The sequence below is a fragment of the Chiroxiphia lanceolata genome, chromosome 20 (genome assembly GCF_009829145.1).
Source record: "Chiroxiphia lanceolata isolate bChiLan1 chromosome 20, bChiLan1.pri, whole genome shotgun sequence".
NCBI classification, from domain to species: Eukaryota; Metazoa; Chordata; class Aves; order Passeriformes; family Pipridae; genus Chiroxiphia; species Chiroxiphia lanceolata.
Genome location: NC_045656.1, coordinates 9441383 through 9467313, shown reverse-complemented (window position 1 = coordinate 9467313; position 25931 = coordinate 9441383). Strand labels below are relative to the sequence as shown.

The window sequence follows — 25931 nt, the reverse complement described above, 5'->3', positions numbered from 1 at the left end:
TGAACTGGGAATTATTTTTCAGGATATTCCTCCTCTCCCTGAGTAATTCCCACATTCTGTGCTTCAGCATCCAGGCCATCCTGTAAGATCTGTGTTGTTTGGTGCACTGAGTGGTGCTTGGTGACCATCAGAAGCTTGATCTGTGTGCACATAAATGTGTAGCCACACATGTGTCTATCCAACAATCCTGCTCTTACCCCATGGAAACTGGAATTTCATGGAAGCCAGATCATGAGCTCTGAACACACAGTTGCCCTCAGCACAGAGAAATCCCTGAACTTCACAGAGAATTGGAAATGGAACTTAGGAAATAGTAAAGAAGCAATCTGAGGGTCATGATGGGGTTTAACTTCCTCCACACACACATTTCAGCTGCTTATTTTTGCCTTTTTTTTTTTTTCTTTTTTCCTGCTTGCAGTTTAAACACAGGTGAGGGGGGGAAAAAAAGGTTGTGCTGCTGGTCAGGTGAATCTGGAAAGCCCAGCCAGGTGTGATGGGGATGAGGCCAGGAAGGGAGGTGGGATGAGGGAGAGGTTGGTGTGCAAGGAGACGAGCAGGAAGTCGCAGCTCCTCAAAGAGGGGAAATAATGAAAATGTGACTTGAAGAATACGGTCAGTGAAGGACAGAAATGGAAATCTGGGCTCCTGGAACTGGGATAGACACTTAGAAGCAGATGGGACAAGGCAGAGAGAGGAATTAAAAATCCACCCAAGGGCCTGCCAGAGGAGGTAGGGGACAGGAGTGCTGGAGAGGAGCAGGATTTGGGATAAAACACTTGGTTTGCAATAATAATTCATGCAAAACCCATTAGAAAGGCTGTTCCTGAATGCTTGGTGATACCAGCAAACCTTTCTAAAATTGTTGCATGTGTAGTAAGTCTGCATTACTTTATGGAATGTTTCATTCTTGAATATCTTAAACATATTCAGAGTGTTCATATTCATAGTTTTCCCATAAATTATACTATTCACTGACTGTCTCTGCCCCGTTCTGTGCGATTTTGAAAGCTAATTAAATTTAAAATGCTCAGTGAGGCTTATGCAAGGGGGGAAGACAACAGTCCTGGGAAATACCCTGCTGTGTAAGTAGAGTTTTTGTGGATGAGGATCATAATTTTCAGCCCAGCCCACGTCGCCGTGTCACACTGAGCCGAGAGCTCCCTTCATTTGTTCTGCATCCAAAATATCTGATGAAAGCGCAGCAAATTAACATGAAAAGCTGCATTTAGAAAACACATTTTAGAGGAATGCCTCGCATCCAAGAAGCCTGGCATGCCTAAAATGACCAAATTGAGACAGCAGCCTTAACTTAAACCTCCAGGGGGCAAAGCGTGTGTTTAACATATTTAACATCTGCCCTCGTATTTCTGCAAACACGTCGCACTGCGGGGCTGTGCAGTGTGAGCTTTCGACAGGACAGGGACCATCTGCCTCACTGGAGGAGAGGAGGAGGCTGCATTACTGCAAATGGCAAAAGACAGATGTATTTACACCTACATGGGCAGCACCTCTGAGCAGCGCTCCGAGGAAACAAGGCTCTTCCTTGGGAGCAGCTGCTTCACCTTGCGACCGTGCAGCGATCAGAGGGGGAGAGGAGCTCAGAGGCAGTTGGCTTTTGCACTCTCTCTTCACTCCTCTTCTGCTGTTGTACCCTTAAAAATTAAAAAAATTTCATCTGTTGCAGCACAGCTCTGAAAGTCAAAATCGGGATTGAAATGCTGGAAAATTAAAAGTCTGGACTGACCTTCCTTTTAACGTAGGAAAAGCTTCTTTAGTTCTGAACGTCTTCAGGGAGTCTTGGAGGTTTTGTTAACCGAAAAGTCAGGGTGGGTTTTGTTCTGCTGGTGTCCAAGACAGCAAAATATTTTCCAGGTACTGAAAGGACTGATCAGTGCCCTTAATATCATGTGTCTGGAGCAGAGCTGCAGAGCGTATCACGGTGCTTGGCAGGTGGAATGGCAGCAAATTTTTCAGAAGTGTTCCCCTGTAGCCCCGTGGGAGTGAAGGAGGGAGTCTGGAATTGTGTCATGACTGTGCTGTTCATCACAGGTGCTTTTTTTGTGCCGTGCAATCACGTAGATTTTTGGGATGTGTCCTGATCAGTCACTGCTGTGAACAAAACCCCCGTTCTGGGCAGGAAGTGTCTGAGAGCGTCACCTCCTGTACTACCATCGCTGGCCTTTCCTTCTCCCCTGCTTCTCTCCTTGCTTTTTCAAGTCTCTCACTGTAATTTCCTCACCTCCATCAAGCACTTCATCTCTGTCCCTACATTTTGCCATCCCATTGCCTGGCTTTCCTGCAGTTTGTGCTGTCAGCACATCCTGAAGGAGCAGAGAGGCTTTCCCAAAGGGGCTCTAACACTAATGAGTGAGGAAGCATCTGATGTTTTAAAGATCAGGGGGATGCAGGACAGCACAAGAGCTGGATTTAATAAGTCTTTATATATCCATACCTCAGTTTCCCTCTCAAACTTTTAATAGTGATGCTGAATTCCTTGTTGGAGCTGGTGAATGGGTTAATTCATTGCTCATTTACAAAGAGCTTATAGATTTGAGAGGGGGAGAGCTGGATGATCCATCTCAGTGTCTATAAAAGGCAGTGAATCAGAACATTCTAGAAGACAGCTTTGTGCTTTGCAGGAGCTTTATAAGTGTTCCTTGTGTTTGTGGGATGAGTTGCAGTTTGTTTCCAGTTGGTAAGAACGTGGGGACACGGAAAAAGGGAAAGAAAAGATACAATAATTGCCCCAAAAGAAAAACTCTTGTCCAAGTTGGCTCTTCTGACAGCAGTATTTGTTTTAAGTTCCTCCAGGGACATGGTCATTATATTTGGATCATACTTCACTCTCCAGTTCATCCTTGGAGTGAACAGCAGGATGGAACCTGCATTAGTTGGGCCTTGTCAAAACAGAGGCATCCAGTGTTTCCTACAGGAAAGGGAGAAACTTTGCCTTTATCCAGCCAGGAGATTCAGACAGTGTGTTTTTAAACATGAAACTCTATCCCCTCTATCTTAACTCATCCCTCATTCCACCCCCAGTGAGGAAAGGGGGAATAGGTAAAGTGTCTGGTGCAATTTTACCATTTTAATATTTATGCAGAGCAAATCTCTGGGGTTTGGTTCATTTTGTGCCAGAGAGCTTCCTTTGTCCCAGGTTCTGCCACTGAAGCAAAACAAAAACAAGGAGTGCAAAGTCACAATTAAGTAGGAAAAAGTAGCTGAAAAAGTCAATTAAAAAGTTAAAAGTAAAGCTCAAGAATTCAGCACGGTTGTCTGAAGCTGGATCCATTTCCCAGGCGTGTTTTATGTCACCTTTGGCTTCTACGATACATTCTGGGAATAAAGCAAGTGCTGTAATGATTTGTAACTGATATGAAATACAGTTCCTTGCACTAAATTTTGCTCAGATCTCACTGTTTATGAAAGGCTTCCTGACATGGCAGCATATCCCAGCGAGGGTCAGAATAAATGCCTATTGCACATTTAAAAGCTTAAATAGCTTTTATCAAATGTTACAACGCAAAATCAAAGCGTTTCAGTTTTCAGTTTGCCAAAACTCAGAATGAGGTAAGACACTGGGAAAACTCTGTCAGAATTTTGAATCCTAAATCGTCTTCCTGCCCTGATTTCCCTCTGGAATTTCTCAGTAGCCACGAGGAAGGGGCAGCTCGGTGAGTTTGTGCCTCTCTGACTGTCACCGAGCGCGGCCATCTGGTGCTGTCTCTTCAAGGTTGGGTTCTCCTCTAATTTGTGGGCTCTCCCTCTCGCTCTCAATTAGCATTCCATCCATATTATGGGAAGGAAAGAGTGGAAAACAATCCCTTATATAAATATCATGGGGGGGGGAAAATGGTCGTCTTTAGAGGAATCAGGTCTCGTGAGCAGAAAGGAAACGCTGAGTTGGTTTTCTCACACTTAAAGCTTTTTCCCGAGGCTCTGCTGTGGTCTTTGCAAGTGTAATTGCATTTTGTTCGTGATACAAGATTTTCTATCCAAAACCAACCAAACAAAACCTTCAGTTGAAGCCTGTATTCACCTGGGTCAATTTGTAATTAAAATAAGGAGAATTTGTTCATTTGCAAGTATAATCAGCTCCACGTAGTATGTTGTGGAGAAAGAAAAAGCCTGTGTTATCTTCTGAAATGTTCTAATGGGCTCAGCTAAGTGTCATTTGCTTGATGTTTGCAGACAGAGCCACTGAGGCAGAGAAGAAAAAAAAATAGTTGCCAAAACATCCATGATCATAATTTAGAAATTTAACTCTGAGCTCCCGGGCAGATCCCACCACTCTGCAGTGACCCTTCAGATTTACACACAAGCTGCATTCTGTGTTTTAAATTGTGTTGGCTGTGGGTCCTGCAGGAGATTTGGCTTTCAGTTAAATATTTAAACAGTGCAATAGTGCTGGGCTCATCTTTTGTTGAGCCGTTAGAGCGGCCTTTGACTCGGGCTCAGTGTTGGCTTGGAGGAGATCAGACAGTTCAGACAATTCAGTTGGGTTTTCTCTCTCTTCAGAGATGATATATTAGATCTAGAAGGGTGGTTGGTTCTACCAAATGAGCTCTGTCCCCCAAAATGTTGACTAAACATCTATTAAATACAAAAAAGTAAAGACCAGTCCCTTACACAGAGCTCAGAAGCTCTTCATTATGTTTTTGTCTATAGGACTAATTAAAAATAGTGGGGTTTTGTGCAATATTCTCTTCTTTATTGGGTTTTTACATCTTTGCATGTTGAGGGATGTGTGGTTTAGGTCTGTACCTTCACCTGAATGTTTCTTTTGGGAGGATGCCTTCATTCATTGATGTTGTGCTCGTGTCAGATTTAGTTCACTGAATCCTTTTTTATCAGGCTGGTATCCTTTTAACTGTGTAGGCCCATGGCTGAGTGCTTTAGTGCTGCACCTTTTCTGGGAGTTCATTGCCTGAAAATATTCCACCTGTTTCAACTGGCCAGGATTTATGGCTGAGTCAGGGTGTAAAAAGGAAAACGAGCCATCGGCATTTACAAAATCAGTTAGTCAGTGATTTTGTGGCTGATGTCACAGCCCAAATGAGAATCAGAGAAGCCTTGAGCATGTGAGTAGCTCCAAATTTGCCTCCTGCTCCTCCTTTTCAGATTTTATGCACATGGCAGTATGGCAATGGCTTTCTAAAGGGAGGTACCCGTTGAAAATGCCCTCGGATTCATGGGGGTGATGCCACTTTAAAAACCATCCACTGTGCAAAATACCTGAACAAAAATGACAGTAAAACCACGGTGTAGATAAATGGTTGGGGTGGCCAAAAGCACTCAGCTCTGTGTTTGGTGATTTGAACATCAGATACATCTGAACCGAGTTAGGGTTCTCCTTCCTGCATCTGTGCAAGCTTTGGTGTGGGGGAAGAAGGTTTGCTGGGTCACAGAGTTGCTAAAGATCTTGAATTTAAGGTGTATTTCTGTCCTGGCAAAAGGCTGGAGTGATTTCCCCTAAAAGGGGGCTTTAGGCTTTTTAATTTTGGATTCACTGTGCTCGTACCTGTCGTTGTTTTTACTCAGGACTTGCCTCCTCCCAGTAAATTTGCAAAACTGCCTCACTCGGACCTTCAGCGTTTCTCGGGAAACACCCACAGATTTGTTGGGTTTGGTGCTAATTTTTCTATCACTTTTGACTTTAATATCTGACACTGCCTCAGATGTGTGAGCAGGTCTGAGGTGGGAGCCCTAAGCTGAGTCTAACCCGAGCTGTAACCCTGAGCCCAGCTTGCACAGATGCATTCCCCGTGTCCCAGCATGAGGAGCCTTCCCGGGGGGTTGTGCTGGGTGGGAGCTCAGGGTGCTGCTTCCAGGACAGGGCATCAGGAAGGGTTCCACAAACTATTCTGGGGACTTTCTGAGTAAATCTTAATGGCATGATGTACAGTGGACTTGTTGGGAATGGAGTTTTCATCTAATTTCTGTGCATTTTTCCCCTTTCCATGAAGACCTTACCTGTTTGGAGCAGGATGTTTTTCCATAAAAGCTCCCTGGTGAGTTCCCAGTTCCAACCCAGCATGCCTATAAATCCATTTGCTGTCCTGGCTGAAAATAACTCTGTGCTTAGACTTTTTAATTTTGGATTAATTTACCTGTTTACCTGCATGGCTGATCCATAGGTTTCCACCCCCATAATTTCACTTTCAAACCATGAGATGTGTGTTCACCACCGAGCATTGCAAAGAAATGCATTCACCTTCTTGATTTCTTTTTTACCTTTGAGAGTGCATTGAATTTTTAAGTAGCAGGGAAGTTGAAAAAATAAATTATTTCTAAGTGGGCAGAAATTACTGCAATGTCTTTCCAAACAAGCCTCTTTTTTTTTTTTTTTTTAATAAATTCTATATTGCTTCCTTTATTATTGGAGCACTAAGTTGCTTACAGACAGAAAACATCGATGATGACCTCTGGAAAATAAGCCAGATTAGCAGTGAGTAGGCAGTAAAGTACTGCAGGGAGAGAGAGGTGCAGCAAATAAAATGGGCACTGGAAAAAGAAAAGCTGATTTCACTTGAGAAAAAAAAAAAAACCCACGGAATGATTTGGGTTGGAAGGGATCTTTGGGATCATCTCATTCCAACCCCGTGCCCTGGGAAACAGTTCTGTTAAAATCGGGATGTTTGAAATAATAAGGGGGTTTTGGTTTAATATGAAAAATTGCAGCACGTTGTAAGAATAAAGACAGGAGAAGGAGCAAGTTTTAACAAGTTTTTTGGGTTTGGGGCTCCAGTGTTTGAGCAGTGCTACATCACCTCCATTTCCTAATGGGATGAGGGTCGGGTGGTCCAAGTTTTGGGCAGCAAGAACTGGGGAAGTGAGAACATCTTAGGAAATCTAAAAAACTTTCAGCTTGGAGGTTTTTGGGCTTTGGTTCTTTTGGGGTTGGGGGTTTTCTGTCTGTTTTTAATTCAGCTCAAGATACTGCTGAGCTGTTCCTGTCAGTGTCTGTTAGGATGTTTGTACGTGGCTCCTGGTTTTGCTGCTAGAATTTGGTTCCACGTTCATCACCCCTTGTGTCTGTGCCAAAATATTGTCTCCAGCAGAAAGAACTTCTTCAGAGCTTTGTTAGGACACAAACCTCACTAGGGAAAGGCTGAGGGCAGTTATGGGGTTTATGGGAGCTAAACCAGGAGAAGCAAAGGCACTAAAGAGTGAAGGAAAGAAGGGGACTTTGCCTTAACCCTGGAGAATTTCTAATTACTGAAGCATCTCCCTAAACCCCATTTCCAAATGTAGATTATGACACAGCTCAGAATTTTGCCTGATGGGGCTCTGAGAGCACCAAAGGCTCTGGAAGAAGAGTTTTGGCAGGGGATTGTGGCAGTCACCCCCTGCACAAATCCTTGTCAGCCAGAAATGAGTTGAGATGGAGGCAAGATTAAAAGGCCGAGATTAAAGGGAGGGAATATATGAAATAAGCTCAAAAATCGTTGCCTGTCTTTCCCAAGACTCTTTTTGTGGTTTGTTTAATGCCAGTGCAAGCTCAGAAATATGGTCCTTGCTAAGTCTACAGAGAAATTAAGGATAAAAAACCACGCTTTGGGTGGGGGAAGAAATCATGTTGTTTCCATTAAGGTCTTAATGAGACCTAAAATTCTGTAAACAAAACGAATGGAGGTTTGACAGGGAAGAGCCTGGTGAATAAAGGAGCCCACCATTCCTTTTCCCTGCTTTTCCTTGCTTTGGTCGTGATGTGACAACTGAAAACCTGGCTTTGGTTTCCTTGTTTTAGGCACAACGATAAACTAATTAAAATTTATGTGCTTGGAGGTGGATTTTTCTTTTTTTTTATAATTTTATGTGTAATTGCAAATTTCACCCAGGATTTTTCTCCTGATACTTTTGCTGCTGCTTTTGTAGCTGAGATAAAGCTTTTCCCTTCAGCAATGTTTTGGTGGGTTTAGTGTGGAATTGTGGATAAATGCTTTTGCTTTTCTGACTCTCACGTGTTTGTTGGAAATATAAAATCAAAGTGATTCTCAGTCTTTGCAGCCTCTTACTATTTGATTAATAATATTTGAATTTATAAGGCAGTTCATTCATATCATATAGATGCAATTCACTTGTTGTTTAAAACTCATGTTACTGGTTTGACTGTGAACTTAAAGGTACATTTAGGAGCCAGAAGACTTTTGTGAGACATAAAGCTCTTTGAGGAACCCCAGTTGTGAACTGCACAGCCTTCTGGCTTTCAAAATATTTTACTGATGTTAATTCATATTAATAAAACAGAACAGAAAATGCAAACTAGTTAAAATATTGTAACTATTTAGCATTTTTATAGAGAGCTAACACAGTACATTCCCAGAGATTAGGGCAGAGTTTGGTGTGTTACAAAGTCAACAAGTGGTGGCACTGAATAGTTTCCATAGGTCTTAATCTGCTCTTGTTGTGTTGGCAGCATGAAAGAACTTCCACGCTGTGCTGGGTCCCTTCACTACTTTTTAAGCTGTGACCAAGTGATGTCTTAATTTTCCTCTTTAGTTCCCTCCCATCTCTCTTTGTGCCATTCCAGCAGAAAATACCCGTGGATGTTTTTCCCTGTGTCTCCATCTCGGTGCTTCTGCATTTAGAATGGAAATAACCCTCCAGAGTTGTGTTAGAAAAGTTAATAACAGCACAGACTTCCCCAGATCCTGTGATATTGAGCCAGGTTTTAGCATTAACTTGACTTTTGGAACTGACTTTGACTCCAGCAGGGGCAGGTGATGTGACGTGGTCTGCAGTGGAGACACAGCTCTTATTAAATTTACAGCAGAGCAAGAGCTAAAAGGACAAGATTTCAAAGGTGGTTTTATTACTGTTGTATTTGTGGTAGAGTTTTCTGCAGAGACACAATTGGGATAAAACTGCTGCTGTGTCTCATTGAATTCCAGGTGTAGTTGCAGAGTTGAGTAGAACCAGAGAGGAAAAAGTAAACTGCTTTTTCATCCTCCTGATGTCTTACATGTAGTGCTGCTGTTTCTAATGTTTGAAAGAAATGAAGATTGAAAATATAATGGGGAATGTTTTGGTCCCATTTGCTTCGCTGTCTTGGTTGGAAATATAAAATCAAAGTGATTCTCAATCTTTGCAGCCTCTTACTAAACCACTGTCTTGGTTTTAGTGTTGATTCCCAACACCCTGAGCTTCTTCCTGCCTCCCTTTTCAGGAAAAACCTCTGGCACAACATTTTGGAAGTTACTATATTGTGAAGCTTCTTTTAAAATTAGCTGTTTTTTAAAAATGAGGCCAAATGTGCCTTAATTTCAGCTTTTGGAATAATTTATGAAGTGCTGACAAGCCAAGAGCAAGGAAAGAGCAGGAGTTCAGAGCAGAAACAAGTCATTCAGCACCCACCTTCCACATGATTGTTTTGTTATCATTTATAAAGCTGGGAGGGTGTTTGCATCTGCAGAACAACGAGGATTTATAGTTTCCAAGCTGTTAAAATATCACAATGACACGAAAATGTATTTTGCTAGTGGCTGAGAATAACTGGGCTTCAGAGCTTTGCTGAAGGGATGAAAAAGAGTTGGAATGTCTCGATGAAAACTCAGGGATGGAGGAAAATGGGGGTAAAATTAAAAATCCCTCAGTTGCAAGAGGTTTCAGAAGAGACTTGTTGACATCTCAGCAGTATTTTCAGAGCTCTGTCCAAACCAACCGATGAACTGGGAGGTTGTTTTTTTTGTTTGTTTGTTTGCTTTGTTTTCCAGCAGGGCTGAGTTTAACCACAGGAGTAATCTTGTGTTTTACAAGTTCTGCTCTCTCTGCCTACAAAACATCCTCCTCCAAGGGAAAATGTTCTGGCACTGAAACCAACACTTAAGTGCTTGCCTTGAAAGATGTACATCTCAGAGACAAGGTGGAAATAGAACCCAGCTTAGACCATTTCCTCTGAGGGTGTTTGTGACTGGATTGGGTTGAACACAAGAGTGTGGAGAACCCAACAGAAATGGGTTGTCACAGTCCCAGGTTCACTTCTGCTTCAGGGCCTGAAGGAATGGAAATCAGTTCTGTCTCTGCTGAAGTTTGCTCCAGTTTGTAGCTGAGAATAGCATTCACTTCAAAATTTTTTTTCCCATTTTGAATTGTTTTATGAACCTCTGACAGTTATTTTAATAATTTAAGTGATAATTTAATAAATGCATCAGGCTGTGTTGAGTAAAAATTGAGAATATTGAGAATATTAGGAGAATGTAGAAAGATTTTCTTGTCAAGAGTTTCTAAGAGTGAGTGTGGCTGAGTCAGACCTGTGCTCGTGGTGTGCCTTGTATTGATTGCTGGGTGACAATGTCCTTCTGAACAATCTTCTTCTGTACTAAAAACAATCATTTACTGAAGTGTAGACCACTCTAATAAGTGGATGCATTTCTATTTTAGTTTCTGAAGGAATTTTAGTGTGGGAACACTTGAAAGGTGAAAGCTAAAGTAGTTCTCAACATACAATTTGCTTAAAAATACTGTTTGTGTGACAGATGATTATTTCAAAGTGAAAGAAATCTATTTTTTTTTTTATGACCAGCTCATAAAACACTTATTAGTTAACACACTATCAATTTAAATATCCTAATATAGATTGTGCTGTGCCACTGCAAGCAAGGGAATAAATATATTTAGAGTCAGGAACTTTTTGGAACAGAGTTTCTGACCCAGCCATGTGTAGCTGGAGGTTTAACAGTTGGATATTAAGTGCTTTGTGGTGGTTCAATAGCAGAGTTACTGACTATAAATTGCAATTGCTCTTTTGGGACATTCCAGCTTCTCCCACTTGTAGAGCTTCAGGTCTGATCCGAGTCCATGGAAGTTTGTCTGAATTTTTCCATGGGCACAGATCAATGTGATGGAATTCCTTTGGAAAGAGCTTTTTTTGTTTTAATTTCTAACTGATACATAGGCTTGCTATGTGAGTGATTTATTAATATATGTGGTATTTTAGTATAAATTAACTACAATTATACAACAGTTAAATTGTTTTCTGCCGTTTCAAAGTATTTTTCTGCTGTTTAATTGCACTGTAACACCTGCAGTGATTTGTCTGCACACACTTATATGCACACTCAGAACCATTCTCTGAAGATCATTGCTTAAAAATTGAAGATTGTTCCTTAAAACTGAGCAGGTTAATGTGGTGTAATCACAGGCTGAAATAGAGTGGAGCAAGGAATTAGTAGAAGAAATAAGAAATAATATATTAGTAGAGGAAAAAAGGAAAGGAGGAAGAGGCAGCAAGAGAAGGGAGCAGGGAAAGAGAGTAGAGATGGAAAAATATAAAATAATTTGATTAAAAAGAGGGGGAAGAAGCAAAAATGGAGAAGGAGAAATCCTGTGTGGAGTTCTGAGACAGCTTTTCCCTTAAGGAAAGGGTGGGATCCTGGTTTAATCTGGTTTAATCAGGCAATGCTCTGGACACAGTGCTGAGTGTGTGCACAGCAGAGTGTTCTGTACCTGCAGGTTCCTGTGGGCAGGAACCACTGCATGGTGTTTCAGGAAAACAGAATATAAAATTTCCATATAAACCCTTTTACCTGCTCCATACACATCATGGTTGCAGAGCAGAATGTCTCTTAATCTGCTTTTCCCTGATATAATTCCTGGTCTGTTCTAACACGTGGCTCGTGAGTGTTGCATCCTTTCCCTTCCCTTTATCCTCTGCATGTTTTCCCTCTCCCCCTTCTTATATCCTGTGGTTTCAGTGCTGTGCTGAGTTAGAAGTGAGCAGCAGTCCAGGTTATTCCTGACTTTCTTTTGCAAATGCCAGAAAATCTCCACTGCCTGGAATGGCTGCCCCGGAATCTGTATTTTCATTCTCAAAGGATTGAGGATTACAAGTGTTTGTGTTCACTTCTGAAATTGTTTCTGTTGGATGTAAATATTCAATATTGGGTCTTTTAAACAGTCCAGTTCTCCATTAGGAGCCAGTACTGTTCTTCCAGTTAATAAGTTCAGTGGGAATTTGGGACCTATCATTGGGAGACACTGAGCACCTGTAAATCCTGCTCAGTCTTATGGGAACTGCAGATAGTCACCATTTCTGAACTGAGAGGTTAAAATGACTGCTAAGGAAGGGACACCTTCATTTTTAACTTGTATAATTCTGTTTTGTTCTTTCTTTTAAAGCAAATCCAAACCAGCTCCCCAGATTTCACCCAGTAAGTCTGTGGGGGGAGAGTTTTGTGTCGCCGCAGTCTTTGGATCATCAAGGTCATGGTTTGCAAACAATTCCGGTCTGAAGAGGGAAAAAGGTGGGTGTCTTACAAAATTAGGGCTTGCATTTAAATTTGAATGCTTTGTTTTCTCGTTTTGTGACAAGTTCTGAGAAATCAGTGTGGATTTTATTCCTTGAACGCCCTGACAATGGAGATTTTTGGGTACACGGTCGGGGTGTTTTGGTAGGCAGGACAATTGACAAGAAATTTTAATTAGGGAAATAAATCATTGATCTTCTATTATGATACAAGGACAGAAAACAAACTTTGATAGTTCAATCCAAAGCTACTGTGTGAAGGGGCACTGAAAAGCCTGCAAGGTAAAGGTGAGACACCTCTGCTAAAGCAAATGTCCAGACATTTGTGTAATTCCCTGAACACACCTTGGCGAGAAACTCTGTTCCACCCTCTTTCTCTTTTATGAGATATTTGTATATTTTTGAAACAAGAAGAAAATTGTGTGTTTTGCACAGTTTCCTTTTTGTCTTTCCAGCCCTTTCGCTTCTTTTAATTCACAATTTTTGACAGCAGGGAAAAGACTTAAAGAACTCAGAGTCTTCTATTTCTGTAAACGTTTTTCTCTGTTTCTGCTGCGCTGCTGCAATGAGATTTTCTTTCCTTTTGCAAACAGATCAATCCAAGCAGTTTGTGGTGGAGTCCTTGTACATCATCAGCTGTTATGGGAGCCTGGTGGAGCATGTCCTGGAGCCAAGACCCCTCAGCACAGCTCCCAAAATCAGTGATGACACCCCCCTGGAAATGCTGACCTGCCCCAGAGCCAGCTGGACTTTGGTTAGGTAGCTCATTCCTTTCACTTTGCCTTCTTTTGGTCCAGAAAGTGGTTGTGATCTTTCTTTTTTCCATGACCTGCATCGCTCATATTTTTATTTTAAAACTCATCCTAAAGACTCTTAAAGTGTTCCATTGAAGGAGGGGACACTTGATGGGAAATTCCATATAGTTCTGTTAGTGTTTATGTGTCCCATTTAAATACTTCTGTGGACGTGGAGCTACATGAACATATTTACAAGTCAACAGGGCTCCTTATTAATTGGTGATTTTAAATGATCAGATTGTAATTTACTTTTTATATAAGGACCGGAAACAATTATTTTAGTGGTGTTGAAGCACAGAATTCTGCTGTGAGACAGGAGGGAGGTTTCCACACTGAGGCATTGCAAAGAGTTAGGCAAGTTATCCTGGGAGCCAGCTGAAGGTAGCAGTTCTTCAGACAGTTGAAGAAATTATTCCTGACAGGTGGAGGAAAGTAAACAAAAATTGATGAGAAAGTGTCGTCAGTGCTTTTGACGTTTTAAAATATTTTCCTATCGATTTTCCTCGGCTCCCATATTCCTTAGTGCTGCTCATGGCTGGGCTGGGCTGATCAATACTTGATTTACCAAGCTATTTAGGAATGGCCCACCCTAATTAAAATTACAACACAGACTTCGGGGGCCATTATTGTTGAAATGAGCAGGTTGTAATGGAATTGAAAATTCTAATTGGATCAATAGTCCCTAACTTTACACAGCTTTATTTTCACAGTTTGTAAAGAGCTCAGTGACTGGTGAACAGAACAAAAAAAGTTCCCCACTTTCTGCTGTGTGTTTATATAATGTCAGCATGACATACAATGGTCCTAAACATATTTGCCAACTTAATCTAAACCTCCTTCTGGTTTTTTTTTTGTTTGTTTGTTTGTTTGTTGGTTTTTTTTGGTTTTTTGTGTGTGTGCAATCCATGCTGCAAGTCAACAAAGAAGAATTGTCTTTGCCTCACAGTCTGCAGGGTTTGGCCCTGCTGCTCCACTGCCTGTGGTGTGCTGCAGTGTTTGAACAAGCTAATTTAAATAATTACAAACATTTTGCGAGCTTGTATAGATAATTGCATGTGATGACAGAAACACTGATTTACATTCTCTGTATTAGCTTAAATATTAATAGTCTTGTGTTTTACCTCAGAACTCCTCAGTGGAATGAGCTCCAACCACCATTTAATGCAAACCATCCTCTGCTCCTGGCTGCAGATGCTGTGCAGTACTACCAGTATCTTCTGGCTGGCTGTGAGTAGCTGACAACTTCTTGTCTTGTCTGATGTGCACATTTTCTGCAGAGTGGGGCTTTCTGAGCTGGTTTTTCAGCCTGTAATAATTTCAGTGTATGTTCAGTGTATAACTAACTGTGTGGAGCACTGAATGTAATTTTGGGATTTTTTACATGAAGCAGAGTTGAGAGGCTGTCACCCAGCCAAGATGGGAGTGTTTGGCTTGAGAGCAGGGCCCACTGGATCCCCTGAAGTCCTCAGGGTTTCCTCACCTCGTTCCTTCTCACACTTTTTGCCTTTTCCTGTTGTGAATTCCACATGAATTCAGTGACAAGTGAGTGCATCTGCATTTTCCCCCTCCCCTGGAACTCCTGGTTGCTGGGCTCCTTCCAGCCAGAGCCTCAGGGAGCAGATTCCCTCAGGAACCTTGGCACTGCTTCCACCAGCCACATCATTGCCAGGGAGCCAATATGCATGGCATGGCATATCCAGAGACATTTATATATCTATGTCTATAGGTAAAATTTGTGTGTGTGTGTATATATATATTTTTTTTTTTTACAAACCCGTGTTTGGTTTTACAGACAAATTATTATCTTTGTGAGGTTTTATTTGACAATTCAAAAAAGGGAAGACTACTATCAGTGAGTAGCAAGCCTCTGTTTTATCCAGGGTATAGTCAGGATCAAAGCAATGTAACTATCCAAGTTTCACAAGGGAACAACTCTTGGCATCTGTCAGGGTACCCCTGGGGAAACCAGACCCTCTGCACAGTTGTGAGTGCAGCCAGTGCCAGCAGGGGCTGTGACAGGACATTTAAAATGCAGCCAGTGGACATGTGGGCCAGGAGGCAGTTTGGGTGTGACTGGGAAAAAGGGATGTTGGGGCCAGATTTGAGCTGTTGCTTCTACCTGTGCATCTGCTGCACGAGCCCAGGGTGTTTGGAAACCTGCAGGGTTAGATTCTTCCTCCTGTGCTGCACAGAAGATAGGAATGAAACTCAAAAGGTGGACAAGAATATGAAAAAGTAATTAATAGTGCACAGCACCATTAGATTTGCACTTTGGGTAGAATTTTTTGCTCAATCCCTGCCTTATTTTAATTCCACTTCCAAGTAAGAGGGTTCTGCTGGGAGCTCCAAGGTCAGTGCAAGGCTGTATTTTGGTTGTATGTTTTAGGATACAAACACAGATCACCATTTTCAAGTGAGCCTGTCAAAAATGAGGTGTGCAAGCCTAGACTGGAATTTTCATATGAATATTTTGAAACACAGAGTACAATCATGTCAACAAGTATGTTAGTAATTTATAGCAAAGCATATAATAGATGTTGTTAACTGTAGAGCATAAGTCTAATTTCATGTTGTACTTTAAATAACTGCTGCCAGCTTGTACTGATGATAATTTATTTTGGTATTAATATTTTGATCCATTGCTTCTGCATTTGTTGCTGATGAGTGGTCTTCAGACAGCCTCCAAAACTAGTTTTAATTCACAACTACAACCTGTATTTGTGCAGCTCACCTGCTTGGGGCAAATTTCTTCCCTCTCCTCACCCTTCTCAAATTCTCTGCTCCAGTTTTAGATGTCTTTATCATCCACATTGTTTCAGCTATTTCCCCTCCACAGAAATATAGAAATTACTGTATGTAGCACACAGTTACTGCATGTGGGTCCAAGAGCACAGGATGCTCTCTGGAGAATTCTGGACATTTTGTGTAAGCACTTTGTCTGCTTTTTAGTTTCTGTTGAAATTAAAAGCCATGTTTTGCAAAGATAGAGCCTGAACAAAAGCCTTTCTGTGAGTATCACATGCACAGGTCACGTTTATCCCATGTCTAAAATCAGGGGTGGATGGTGCTCACTCTGTATTTCATTAACATTTTTTTAACAGCTCAAATACTGCACATTTCAAATGGTTTTGTGCTGAAAACTTTGTAAAGGAAGAAGAATGAGGGGTAGCCAAATTCCAGCAATAGGATGAACTTGTATTATTTGAATTATGCAACTTTTAATTCGGGTTTTAATTCACATAATGGGAGTTCTTTAATGTAAATCACACAGAGGTTGGAAAAGATCTCTGAGATCATCGAGTCCAACCTTTGACCCAACACCACCTCATCTGCCAGACTGTGGCACTGATGCCACTTCCAGTCTCTATGAAATGCAAAGATAATGCAGAGAAAAACAGAAGAATAAACACCAAAGTAGAATAATAAACACCAAACACAAATAGAATAATAAACACGGAACAGCATCTAGAGGACATGTTAAAAATGGCATAACAGAGGAATTTGTGTGTGTGTTCAGATTGGTTCAGTGTGACTCCACTCAGTGAAGGTCCTGAAAAAAAATGGAGTCAGAGCAGGTTTCCCAGAGCAGAGCCCAAGACACCTGTTAAATAACTGCTGACCCGGGTCCTGTGGCCCTGCTCTCCTGCAGCTCTGCCAGGACCTGCAGCCTGGGCTTCCACGTGCTCCTGCTTCCATCAGGGCCTTTAATTGCCAGGAGGTGGCTAAAGCAGGGGCTGGGGGGATGCTCCAGAGCCCTGGCGCCGTCCAGGGGCTCTGCTTGGATGTGTCCCCGAGGTGGAACACAGCAGTTCCTCCCCAGCCCTGTATAGCATTTCTGCCAATTGTTTGGCTCCATTAAGTGTGCAGGGGAAATAAAAGCCTGAATGACCAAGTCACAAGGGGGGTATGGATAGACCCTTTCTTTGTCCACACTCGGAACATTGCATTAGGTCTCATTATCCATTTATAAATAAGTGACCTTTGCCCCCCCTGGGTCATTGAAAAACCCTCAGTGTGCTTTTTAGCACAGAGTACCTCTGTCAGCAGCCCGGCAGAACAATGAGACGTCTGGCAGGGCTGCTCGCGGGGCTGCACGGGCAGCCTTCCATAAAGGAGAGGTTTGGTGCCAAAACATGGGGCCAAAAATCTCCCTCAGCCTCTCCAAAAGTATAAACCAGGCCGGTGGCTTCTCGTGCTGAGCAGTGAATATTCTTAAAAACCGTTTCTTGACACCCAGCTCAGCTTTTAATGGCTTTGAAGAATCTCGAAGTGGCATTCGCAGCTCAGAGGGAAGGAACAAGGAGCCATTGTTTGAAGGAAGGTTTTGTACAACAAGTGTCCAAGACCTTTATCCCAAGGGTATTTGTAAGTGGATCAGCACAGCTGTTCCACTGCTTTGGGGTCAGCTGGGACATCTGCTGCAGAAACCTGGATGAGAGTGTGCAGTTTGTGTGTCTACCTGAGCTCGTTAGCACGGCCAGGGCTGGGCACAGGGGAGAAAGAGGGGAGCAGGAGATTTGCACCCTTCATGGCTTGAAAGTGAACTTGCCTGTAGAATTCCACAACCTGCTGGCCTGCAGGAAGTGTCAGGATCCTGCTGCCAACTGTTTCAGGCTTTCTGCAGTTGGTCAGTGTGAAAATATCCCGTCCTGAGACCTCCTCACTTCTCGCAGAGCAGATTCCAGACTCGCCGTCGTCTCCATAAGAGTTCATCCCACAAAACCCCGGATTTATTACAATCCTCAGGTCCTCAGTGCTGGGTGTTAGGGCTCAGATGTTTCTCCCCTACCCTTCTCTGATTTAATCCATAATATTTTAGCTTATTTGTGTCTCTGGTATTCCCTCTCTGTGACCTGAGCAACTTCTAAATCTAAGCCCAACAGAAGGAAATCTAAGTCACATTTTATTCTTCCTGATTGTTTTTTCTCTAGCATAAATACCATCATGTGATGTAGTTAGACTCTCCTAGCAGACCTGGCAGTGGGAGGAGAGTCATGCAAGGCACTACACACGTGCACAGGAGAGGTTTTGGTGTCCACAGGAACTTTAAATAGAAAGGACTTGGCTTTCTCCAGAGAACTGCCAAGTTTTGTCATTAAATCCTGCTTTCTTCCAGATGTTTGATACTTAGGAATTAGGATGGTTCTGGCAGTATAAACTCCTGAGGATGCTGTGAGGATGGGCAGGGACACCTTCCAGCAGCCCAGGTTGCTCCAGGCCCTGTCCAACCTGGCACATTTGAATCCACACAGACACGAGCCTGGCACACAGTGGTATTTCCATGGAAATAGGGAATTTTGCATCACAGCAGAAGGTCTGCCATCCTTGTTTCGTTCTTCTCATTTCCTCTCTTCCTTATCCCTCCGCTTGGAATTCACTTTTTCATTGCACTGGAGGGCTGGACAGGACTTGCAATATCTGAAAGGTGGCCAATTAACACATTAATGAATAAACCCCCTGAATTAGACCAAAAACTGCCCCACGAAGGCATTGAATAAACTGAGACCTGATTTCTCTCCTCTGGCTCTGGAAAGGGCACCTTCATGTTCCAGGCAAGAGTTTTGGCTCATCAGGACCAATTTTATGGACACGACCTGCAGTTGTCAGGAGTGGGCCAGTGACAAGAATTAATATATTAACTGGTATGCAGTACTCTGACAAATTGCTTACTAAATACATCAAAATTGATTGGGCATTCTGTGTTTAAATTGACAAATGACTGCATTAGGGGAAGGAGGGAAATCCATTAATTACAGCTGCCCTCAACCATAGGAAATGTAATCGTATAAATATAGATTTTGTTAAAACAAAAGTCTGTACTTTACTCCAGTGTTGCTGGTAAGTGTACTTGCACCTCTCTGCTATTAAACCTGCAGTAGGAGGTTTTGAAGACAGATCTTTGCAATTGGCTTTTAAATAATCAAAGAGCATTTCTGTTGTGTTAAAAGGAATGGTGCAGTTGTTTCTGCATCCCGCCCTGACCGCTTCTGCAAATTGTTTCTCCCTCAGAAAAATGGACCTGTAGCCCAGTCTGCTGCTGCCTCATTAATTGTTTATTCTAAATGCAATGTAATTTGTATTCCAAGATGTTGGGATTCAAACCACTACTCTGCATTCTCCTTCTTTGTCCCTGTCCTGCTCTCCAAGTAATACTTGCAGGGCTGTTACTTATTTCTGAGTAAGAATTTGCTCTTGAGTTGGGCCTGAAGATATAATCAGTTTTATAGACTTTGTTAAGGGATTCTTGAAAAGATTAAGGCCTGTATTTATAGCTGCCTTTGACTTTTGGCTGTTACAGCAGATTTTCATTTCTGGACCAACTGCTGCACATTTCTTGTGTTTTACTGAAAGTGGCTTTCATTAGAAGTCCAATTTAGTAACTATCCATTGTCTTCAAAGGGAAGGGGTGAGCCTTCCCCTGCTGTTTGTTTGGGCTAAATGATAACACCATTTATACAGATAATCTCTGTAACTCTGACATCATGTTTGCACTTCCTTCTCCCTCTCATGAAGGCTGTGCACCCTGAGCAGGGCTTCTCCCAGCAGCATTGGGGTTCTTTATGACCCATTTATATTCCTTTCCTACATTCCATTGATGGAAATAAAAATTACATACACAGAGCTGGTGAATACTGTGGAAAGCAGTGTGGAGGGTGGGAGGGGAGGGTGTATTAAATAACTGTGTGACTGTGAGCTGTGAAGACAGATCCTATGAAAACCAAGCCGTGGTGCCTGGAGTCACAGCCAAGCTGCTGCCACAGGAGTTACACCACAGACACAGGAGGAATCTGGACATACTGGTCTGCCAGCCCTTCCCAGGTGAATGAACTGGGGCTGAGAGGGGCATTTAGTGTTCTACCTCCATTTTCCTCCTTGCATTCTTTTGTGTGTGAGTATTTAACAGTGGGTTTGATCCCTCCCAAGAACACGAGTTATGGTACATCCCCTCTGTGTGTACCTCTGGTGTGTTGTGGGGTGGTTTTGGGGAGGCCAGAGCTGGCCCTTGCTCTGGGGATGTTCAATGTCCATCACAAGGGAACTCAGTTTGAAATAATAGAGCTGATCAAAAGCAGAGCCTGGGCTGTAACAGCAGTGATTCTGTCGTGTGGTTACGAGGTGCTCAAAGCCCTTCTGCTCCGGGGCTGTGACATCTCAGCAGGGCCACGCTCAGACATGAGCTGGGGGCAGTTTGAGCTGCCCCAGCCCAGTGTCTCTGCTGGGCTTTGCTGGTTCTGCACTTCAGGGAGAACTGGCCAGTTGAACATAACCCATTACTGGAGGATATCCACATCCAAACCAAGCTCTGGCCTCCCCCTGGAGTGCGGGAAGCTCACGAGTTTACCTGAGCAGCTGGAGAGGAGCTGGGACAGGCTGTGGGATGGGAGTGAATGTTCCAACCTGCCATCATTTCATCTGTTCGTTGCCCAAACTCCTGCCCTTTCAACTGTACCTGGTGCCACAGGGGAGGGACTTCACAAAACTGTGTGTGACAGGCTTAAAACTGCAAAATCTGAGTGCCAGGGAATCTATTTTCTAGAGTCCCATTTTGCCATTATTATTCTTCCTCCCCAATATATAATACTGGCCAGCGTATCTTCTTCCTAAAATTCTCCTTAGTTGTTGCCATGCAATAAAGGAATACAACATATTTCTTAAAAGAACTTCCTGGGACTCTCCATCAGTAGCTTCAATGGAGTTGTGCAGGAGTCCTGTAAAAATCCATATTCTTGTGGAAAAAAATAGTAATTCCTTGAAATTTGGAGGGGGATGTTTCTATGCAGGAAAATGAGCTTCATAATTTCAGAAAATTAATTTTAAAGTGTTTTTCTTGACTCAGGTATTCTCTCTATATTACATGAAGATATGTGTATCTGTATGAACATACAAGTGAAACAGGTAAAATATGTTGGAGAAGAATTTTGACAATTTAAAATCTGGAATTTTTTACTGCATGTAAAACTGTTGCAGATCTTAAATAGATATGCTAGAAATATATACATTTATATTTATTTTTTATGAGTACGGTTACAGAATTCCCAGTGAAACTTGATTCCAAATGTGCATTTCTCTTACAGAATTGTTACATGTATTTGGATTTTTTTTGGCAACAGGCACAAAGAGTGGAAATGGAATTTTCAGGTTTACTTCTTACGCTTGGAGGTGTAACAGATTCCAGGCTGATCTGGGTCCCCTTCCAGAGAAGGTGTTTCTAATGAATCTGGAGTTCATGCTATTTTTTTAAGGGAAAACTATGTTTCCCTAAAACTGTAACCTGCACTTTCTGCTCCCTGCAGGAACTAGGATTGAGTGTTAAAGGGAAGCAAATTTAATTTCTGCCTGAGCATGGCCTGATTGGGGTAAATGGGAGCGGGGTCAGGTCATGAAAGAGCTGCGTAGTCCCGTGAGCAGTGGAGTAAATCATGATATATTCTCCAGCCCTAATTGCTGTTTGTGAAATAATATAGACAAGGTGGATAAAAATTAACTCTGTGAAGTGCTCTGGGTGCTGGGAACGTGTGTGTTGAGGGTTTGATGCAGAGATACACCTGGGCATTTGCGTGGCTCCATCAGCTCACCCTCCCTAATCCACGTCTTATAAACCGACTGCTGGAAGCAGCGCGGCGGCCGGGGATGGAAACACTTTCAGATGTGTACAAACAACCCTAATGAACGAGGGCACATGCTGAAATGGTTCTTTACTGCTCTGGCAGGGTCATCTGGAACTCCTTAGAGCGGGGTCCGTGGACACGCAGGGGTCAGTTTTCAAAGCAGTGTTCGGGGATTTGGCCGCGCGACTCCCATTGACGTTAATGGGAGTCAAACGGGTAAATCCCCACGCTCCGCTTTGAAAATTTACTACTGAGCCTCTTGACTTCTCACTACACACTTTGATTGTAACAGTAATCCATGGTTAACATAATTTTCCCGACAATAATGTCAAACATACTTTTGAAGTCGGTGAATTATAGAAATAGTTGCCTCTTCCATAATTCTTTAAAGATGGCCATCAGATGGATTCCGCCGTGGGTTCGTGCGGTTGGAATTGTTCTTTAACTCGGGGAAGGATATGTATGTTCTCCTTTGGTGCAGAACTGATTGTGTGCTCACAGCCTGAGCCTTAAGGTGCTCTGGACTGTGAGTAATATCAGGTTCTAGCTCTGCCCAGCCTGAAAGTTCATCGTGCTTGACTGGTTTCCTAAGGGAACTTTAGAGATGGAAGCTGGAATTAAGCACAGGGAATATATACCAGCCTTGCAGTACAACCAGGAGTGATGGTGAGGCCTAAACACCTTTTTGGGGGGGAAAAACCTCCAGGCTGTTGACCATCAGACCAGTGTAAGTAAGGAGCAAGTAAAGAAGTTATCAAAGCTGGGAAGATCTGAGGAGAATTCATGTCCTGATTACAGACCTACTTATTCCTGTATTAAAATGCTGATACAGAGAATGGATGGTCCATAAAGCACCAGTAAACTTTGGGCAGTACACGAATAATGACTGAATAAAGCTCCAATAAGTTGGTGCTGTGAAATAACTCTTAGGCCAACTAAACTACTTTACAGGGCTTTTTTTTAAGCTTAATTTTATGATATTTATGTATATAAGGATGTCAGAAAGTCCTCACAGGAAAAAAAAGTGAGTGGGGAGAAGTTTTGGGTAAAAGGAGATATTTTAATTTGCCTGCCGTGCTCCTGCAGAAGTTTACAAGCTGAAAGCTGCATTAAAACCAGAACTTGGTTCAGCAACACAGAGCTACAAGTAAAAACAAGTAGAGCATATCACCAGACTGCAAAGAGTTTATTGTAAACATGGCTGTGAGCATTCCAAATGAACCTCTGATCTTCTCTTGACTGTCAGACGCGAGCAGAGGGAGAGTAGGCACAGAGCCCCAAGTCGCTGACACAGACTCACTGAGGGCTCCTTGGGTGTGCTCTCCATGGCAAACCCGACTGTGGGACCCCAAAACCAGCCTCTGACAGGAGGGAGATCACATCTGTGAGGGGAATTTGAAGGGGCTGCCTGCAGACCTAAAGCAGAACCGTCCCCTCGTGCTTGTCGTGGGTGACACGGAGTAACCAATGCCAGCAGTTCCAGGAAGAGCATGAAGTAAATCCAACTGGGGAGAAGCACTCCTGAAGCTTGTTGACAAGCCTGTGATTACCTCAGGTCTCTAAACCACCTCTGGTTGTTTTAGGTATAACTGAGGAACCACAGGAAAAGCATCAAAATCAGATGTTGGGGTGGGATTTGTACGAAACCAAGGATGTGTCCTTTTATCCCGAGTACCTGTTTGCCACCAGAGCTGAGTGGGTTGGTTAGGAGTACATTGGCCTGTTTCTACTGGATTTTAGAAACTTATTTCAATCTGGAAGTGTGTATTTAGCTGGAATAAAGGCAAGCTCTGGGGGTGTCTGCAGGCATGTGCACCAAACAAATAGGCCTCAAGTGCCTTTGTTCGCTCCCGATTTGGACAAACATTCTTAGAGAAGAGCACATCGGGAATTTCATATATAACTCTCAATTAAATTGACTTGTGCAAAGCTTATTTATATAAATGAGAAAATTAAAACCTTTTGGTTCGAGGAGTACACAGCACTAAGTAAAAACTAATGATTTATTGTTCCCAAATTAAAACCATAAGTGCACGCACTACAATTGAGCTGTAGTGGTTCTTTGTTCCAACACTTTCATGCTGCTGAAAGATGACAATTTATAATCTTTGAATGAAGATTTGTCTTTGCTCTAGGTATTTATTGTATAATTAGCCCATCTATGAACAAACCCGCTGCATGTTAATTCCAGTGTTCCTCAAACGTGAGTATTTGCCTGGGTGCTGCTCACGTGTCAGAAATGTCTATGCAAATTATTTGAGATTAATACAAATTGTTTGTTTTCTTTACTTGTCACTAAATGTCACGGGGAAGTTTTGAAACAATGGGTTTTTTTTTTTCATACTTAATCATGAAAGTGTGTAAATCACATCCAGAGAATTCCAGGGAAATATCAGCTCTGCTGTATTTCAGCCTTTGCTTTGGCTTGTGTTGAAATCTGTGTCCCCACAGTCCCTTCTGTGCAGCTTTCCTGGCACTGACAATTATCACACAAATAACTTCATTTGTAATGTGGTTTCTTTCAGCCCCTTTGGTTAAATGTGGAGTGGCTCAGCAGAGCTGCTCAGGGTGGAGGGGCAGGAATATATTCCACATTTAGAGTTGATCTGCATCACTTTTCACTTGAAGGAGGACAGAGCTTAAAGGTGCTACTCTTCCTTTTGGGCAGCTCAGAGCTGGTTTTTGCCCCTTGCCAAATATTTATGGCCAAACCCTGATTTTTGCTGCAGGTACCAGTGCAGTTTTTCAGAAGTGCCTTTGGATGCTTATTTTTAGATTTATTAGCCTTTACAAGCAGACTTTAGAAACTCATGTCCTGCCATACTGCGTGGACAGAAGTTGTATGTTCTAATTCTCACCTTAGATTTTTAATAAACGCTCGTTTTCTTTGTACTTTTTCACTTCCCATTTGTGTATTTCTCAATTAAACAAACTCAGTTGCACTCTGATATTTGATATATGTTTGTTCCAGATGTTGGTGTAAGAACAGAAAAGGTTAAAAATTGGCACAGCTCTGACACAGGGCATTGAATTGATTATTTGAGGAAGGTGCAAACCACCTGCAATTGCCAGTAAAATACCTCTGTGCAGCAAAGGTTTGCTTGCTCCTGGTCTGTGTGTGCTCCATTTGTGACTTATTCCAATGAAAGAGGAATTCCAGGAGTGCCAGAAAAAACACTACTTGCTGCAAAGCTTCGGAATAATTTAATTTAATTATTTTATATCCTGTCTGATAGTGAAATTCTTGGGAAATTGAAACAATTCTTTGCTGCAGCTTAAGAAAAGCCCCACTGATGGGGGAGAGGCTGCTGTAATTTCCAGTGTGAATTCAGATTTTCAAAGAATTAAGCTGGAAGATAAAAGATTACTTTTGAGCTCAAATTCCTGGAAATGTCCCTCTGGGCTTAAATTAATCTCATCTTGGAACTTGATACTGATGTGAGAGGTGTGTGACCCAGAAATGAGGGGGGGAAATGGGGTTTGCATTTTCAGACCGTGTTTGTTCCTGTAACTTCAAGGGCATTTTTAACTTGAAAAAAAAAATGACCATATGCATATGTGGAATAAGCAGCACAGGGATGGCAAATCTCCAGCAAGGATCACTTGTCTTAGAAAGTCCAATCTCCCAGCACACTGGGAATGGTGGGAGTGGAGACCGGGAGCAGCATTACGGGTCCCAGATACGGATCCAAACCTGCCCCTCTAAATGCTACTTTTGTGATAGTGTGGGACAGAAACACTGGTTTATTAAATAGGCAAATAAATTACTGAGGGCTGACCCCAGCTGAGGCTTTATCAGTGCTGCCCTGCTGGTGAACTCTGAGGCAGAGCTTTTCCGTGGAATTCAGCATGTCGTCACTTTTTGGGTGGAAAGAGTTAACGCCGCGCTCGGGAGCTGCAGGGAGGCACAAGACCTGTGCAAAGCTGTGATTCCTCAGGAAGAGCCTTGCAGCACAGCATCCAAACTGATAATTTTTTTTTCAGCTTTTTAATTTATTTTTTTTTAATAATTTCTTCCTTACTGTAAAGCTGTCTCGAAGCTCCAGGAAAATGCAGAAGTCATTCCACGAGGGAGAAATCCGGTGAGCAAGCAGGGGGGATGCTGCTCCCTGGGCTGTGTTTTTGCAGCTTCCCTAATCTTGACAGCTCTAGTAGTTGCCCCTGGGATAGAAAGAACAAAAAAAATTCAGAACAGTCCATAAAGTTCCCGTTGGTTTGAAAGCAAAACCATCTGCTGGAGCCACGAAGAGCCTGTCAGGGAGCTCAATAACAGGAAAGCCT

At 42.5% G+C, this 25931-nt stretch overlaps 1 protein-coding gene across 11 annotated transcripts in view; it reads left to right on the top strand.

The window, feature by feature from the left end:
• Positions 1-25931, top strand: part of BCAS3 (BCAS3 microtubule associated cell migration factor) — a 319099-nt gene that overhangs the window by 106412 nt on the left and 186756 nt on the right. For 9 of the 11 annotated variants that reach the window (XM_032707130.1, XM_032707128.1, XM_032707136.1 and 6 more), the window contains 4 exons: positions 5964-6008; positions 12118-12242; positions 12838-13003; positions 14168-14268. In XM_032707130.1, the coding sequence (XP_032563021.1) occupies positions 5964-6008; positions 12118-12242; positions 12838-13003; positions 14168-14268 (437 nt within the window). The remainder of the gene's footprint in view (positions 1-5963; positions 6009-12117; positions 12243-12837; positions 13004-14167; positions 14269-25931) is intronic. The other 2 variants (XM_032707131.1, XM_032707129.1) reach the window with 1 other exon arrangement.